We start from the raw sequence: 4,497 nt of genomic DNA, 5'->3' as shown, positions 1-4,497 counted from the left end.
AAAAAAAAAAACCCACGAAGAATACTCATGTTTCGTCGTGTTGCCGCTCTCCCATTACTCTCCCATCGTGCCTTGGCTGCGGGTTACTTCACCGCCTCTCCGGTGCTCTGCCAGGCCGCCGCCTCCAGCGGTAGTGAGACCCACACAGACAACACGAATAGCAACAGCGGCAATCCCACACGCTGGCGCCGCCCTTCACTCGCCCAACAACGTGCCCGCCGTGCACATCTCCCACCCGCCTTTGATGTTGTGCACTGGAATGATGAGGACATGAGCCGCGGGCATCTCCTGCGGGTTCTCCACCGCGACAGTTTCGTCGTGCTGGACTACCACCGACAAATAAAGAAGATCGGCGAGGAGGGAAATAAGGCGGAGCGGGTCGTCTCCGTGATGCTCCCGGCGGTGTACACCGCGAGATTCCTCAGTGTCCTTGAGGGACGATCGGATAAGGTGGAGGTGCACTCACGCTTCACAAACGCTGTCTTTGCTCCAAAGAATGGAGTTCCACATGTGTTTACGCTTAACTGCACATCTACAAAGCCACCACAGCAGCAACAACAAGGTTCAGATAATGAGGAGAAGTTTGAGTGGGCAGTCGAGTTTGATCCGGCAGAGTCCCTTATGCTTCACCGATTCCTCTCGCAGGCACTGCACTATAACACTGGCTTTGCTAAAACAACCGTATAGAAGGAGAAAGAAAGAAGGTATATGTGTGTAAATAAGTGATGGTATTAAGAAAAAAAAAAATGAAGAAAAGTAGACGGTATTGCTCTATAGTACAAGCCTACAGAAGAAGAAAAAGAATTGATGAATAAAGGGTGTGATATATACATTTGCCTTTAGATATGTGTGTCTCTCTCTCTCTCTATTTCTCTGTATGATTGGTATTTTTTTCTTGTTTCCTTTCCCTTCTGTGGGTATTATAAGAGGAAGAGATGGGAAACAGGTGAAGACACACGTATATATATATATATATATATATATATATATTTACGCGAAGAGAAGAAAGAGAGTAATAAAAAGTGAAACAAGCGAAAAAAAAAAAGAACAAGTAAAAAAAAACATTAACGTACATTTGTTTCTGTTTCTTTTTTTTTTTCTCATTGTCACCTCACGCACACATTCCTCTTTTTCTTCTGTTCTTTTTTTTTTTCTTCTATTTTGTCTCTTCCTTTTTTTTTTGCAATTCACTACACACATTTTCTGTTCAATTTACCATGAGTATGCGTGTATATCCATCTACGTACTTGATGAAAAAATATATCTCTGTGAGTGTTTTTATTTGTTTTTTTTTTATTTTTTGGTACGGATGTAAATATTTCTGTTCGTTTCTTTCTCTCCTTAAACTGTCTCTCTCTCTCTCTCTCTCTCTCGCTCTATTATGATGTTAAACAAATAGTATTGCATCGGAATCACCTACTCCGTTTCGACTATCAAAGCGAGAATAGAATTAATAACTAAAACAGGAATTTAAAAGGAAAAGATAAGGTTATCTTACGACTACTAGTACTACCACTACTATTATTTCTACCAACAACAACAACAAAATCATGTCCAGCGATCGCGAAGACCACCACCAAATGGAAGATGAAAACCATAGTTTCGACCACGAACAGGAAAATCACTATGAAGAAGACCATCACGATGATCACGATCACGATCATGATCATGAAGACGACGATCATGAAAATAAGGAGAATCCTGAACCCCGGAATGACAGACCGTATGCCCACAGTGATAGATTCGATGGGGATGCCGATAATGAGCGTGTGTTTGACTTCCACCAGAAGCGACTGCAGGAACAGGGTGATCTCCCACCGCAACCACCGCACCACCAGCGTCCAAGCCGCTCCACGAGTTTTCTCGGCCGCACACACGACACCGCTGGTCACTCCAGTGTGGCTCCCACCGACGCGGCGTCTAATCTCCGCTTCCGCAGCATTATTTCCTCTGCGCGTTATTCCGCCATGCGCCGCAGCGTTGGCGGCGGGTCTGTGAATTACGACAACGCGAGCGCCGGCCTCACGGAGGGCGAACGCATTGCGATGGAGCAGATGGCCGAGCGCGAGGAGCGGCGGCAGTCCGCCCTTCACCGGGCAGCGGAGGAGGAGGAGCGCCGCGAGCAGATGCTGATCCAGAATGAACTGCAGAAGGAGGCCGCCACCCTGCAGCGCATCGTCGAGTTGGAGGAGAAGAAACAACAAGTCTCCCGCGAGCGGCAGGAGCGCACACTCACACGCATGGAACAGGCCAAACAGCGGCGTCTCGCGATGGAGCGCGAACGGCAGGCAAAACTGGACGAAATTCAACGACGACGGGAGGAACGGTTGGTGCACCGCGACCCCTACGCCGCCTTTCTCACAAAGGGAAAGTACAGGGGGCCAAGTACCCTCACAAGTGATTAAGCTCTACAGCAGAGGGGGGATAGACAAGGAATAAGGTGAGGGGGAAAGGCAGAAAGAAAAAATATATATATATTGAACAGCAACAGCAACAGCAATAACAGCAACACCGTGCGCTCTCTCAATCTGTCACTTTCACTTTGTCTCCGGTAATGTTTTGTTTCTTTTTTTTTTTTACCTTCTATTTTGATTCTACTACTCCTATTACTACTACTACTTTTCCTTTTTTTTTTGTATCCAAAGCCCTTTTTCCTTTCTCTCTCAAATGTCGCCTCCCCACTCAATTTTCCACCCTCTTCTCACGCTTACGTGAGGTGGGGGTTGGAGAGGATGGAAAAAAAAAAAAAAAAAAAGTGAGTTGGGGTTCATAGTTCAGAACGTTCGTTCATTTGTTTGTTAAATATTGATTGTTTTTACTTACCCAAACGCTGTATACAATACACACATATATATGTATGTGCGTGTTTTTTTTGTTTTTGTTTTTGTTTTTCCTTGTTTTTGTGTGTGTCTCCATCTCATTCTTTCGCAATGTGCGTATGTCTGGGCCCAAGAACTGTTGGCGTTGAAAGAAAAAGAAAAGAAGACGCACACAAAGACATGGCGGGAAGAGAAGAACGAAATATGATAAAGGAAAAAAAAAAAAAAAGAGAGAGAGAAAGGGAAAGGGAAAGTGGTTATTAAAAGGAAAAGAGTGAAGAGTTTCTAGAGACATTTGTATACCTTTATGTCTCTTTACATAAGAGAAAGGTGTCCCAGCGGAAAATCCGCACTACAAGATGTATGTGAACCAGATGAACAAATGAGGGACACCTCCGTGTAAGGGAGAAAAGAAAAAAAAATAGTAAAATTGAGAAAAAGAAGAAGAAGCAAAGAAAAGGAATAGTGATTGAAAGAAGAGCTCATCAAGGCAGTTCAACAAAAAAATGAAAAAAAAAAAAAAGAAAATCAGGAAAAATGGGAGAAATGGGAGAAATAAATTATGGGAGGGAAATAATGTTCAAACAGGAGGTAATGTTCAGAGAATAATTAAACTTATGCGTAATGTGTATATGTCTGGATGTCCTACAGGCGGCAGCATAGGGTGGATGGAAAGACTCCCAACGCAAAGAAATGCATAATTATACACGGTATTTCATGTTTTTTCTTTCTTTTTTCTTCTTTGCTTTCCTGATTTTCTCTCTTTATTATTCAATCTCCATTGATAGACAAATCATGGTTCATTTTATTTATTTGTTTGTGTTTTTTTTTTCTTTTTATTTATAATTTTAAAGATGGTTCGGATGGATATGCTTGCTACCACTGAGATACATCTACCTCTAGTGGTGTGGTACATTCAAAGGTGCTAAAAGTGCTGTTTTTTCTCTCATTTATAGGAGTAACAAAGGAAAAAAAATTATATAATATATATCTATACATATATATATATATGTATAGATATATATTGGAGGTTAACAAGAATAGCGGCCAAAGAAAAAAAAAAAAGAACAGAAAGAAGAAGGGGGAAGAAAGGTAATAAGATAAATTGGTAACTAAAAAAGAATCTGATGGAATGAGCTTTGTACAGCCAAGTCCCTAATTCTTTTCTCATTTTTATTTATTTATGAATAAAAATTATTATGAATGGTACTTTATTATCGTGCTGCCTTTTTTTTTTATATTCCAACTTTTGTGCGCGCTTTTTATTTGGATACAACTCTTTCAATATTTCTTTGTGTCCGCCTGCGTGTGTGTGTGTATATGCGTCTGTTAGTTCGTATGTATGAATGTATGTATTTTTCTGCTTTACCACTGACGTTTCAGACGTTTCAGACAACACGGCACGTCATCCATCCGTGCTTGTGTTACCCTAGATGTTGTTGTTATTCTTTTTTTTTTTTGTTTTGCTTGGCTACTGTTTACATCTGTCCTTTATATATATATATATATATATATATATATATATATTTGCATATGTTTTTTTTTTCTCTTCTTTTCTTTATTTCTTTTTTTTCGTTGTTAAAAAAGAAAAGGTACTGTGCATCCACCTGCACAAGTGGGGGGGAAAACGTATTATTATTATTATTATTATTATTATTATTATTATTATTATTATTAT

At 40.6% G+C, this 4,497-nt stretch overlaps 2 protein-coding genes across 2 annotated transcripts; both read left to right on the top strand.

Annotated features, from left to right (window-relative positions):
* Positions 1–27: 27 nt before the first annotated feature.
* On the top strand, positions 28–687 carry TM35_000461220 (putative mitochondrial RNA-binding protein 2, putative,MRP2, putative,gBP25; the record flags this gene model as incomplete). Its single annotated transcript, XM_029030301.1, has 1 exon — positions 28–687. The coding sequence occupies one exon, from the start codon at positions 28–30 to the stop codon at positions 685–687; it is 660 nt and encodes a 219-aa protein (XP_028878369.1).
* Positions 688–1,580: 893 nt separating this feature from the next.
* TM35_000461210 (uncharacterized protein) lies at positions 1,581–2,405 on the top strand (the record flags this gene model as incomplete). The annotated part of the gene is made up of 1 exon (XM_029030300.1): positions 1,581–2,405. One exon carries the CDS (start codon positions 1,581–1,583, stop codon positions 2,403–2,405), a length of 825 nt encoding a protein of 274 aa, XP_028878368.1.
* Between the last annotated feature and the right edge of the window lie 2,092 nt (positions 2,406–4,497).

Source organism: Trypanosoma theileri (genome assembly GCF_002087225.1).
Source record: "Trypanosoma theileri isolate Edinburgh chromosome Unknown TM35_Tth_46_V1, whole genome shotgun sequence".
NCBI classification, from domain to species: domain Eukaryota; phylum Euglenozoa; class Kinetoplastea; order Trypanosomatida; family Trypanosomatidae; genus Trypanosoma; species Trypanosoma theileri.
Note: the sequence above shows the minus strand (reverse complement) of the source record. Positions and strands in the feature narration are given on the sequence as shown.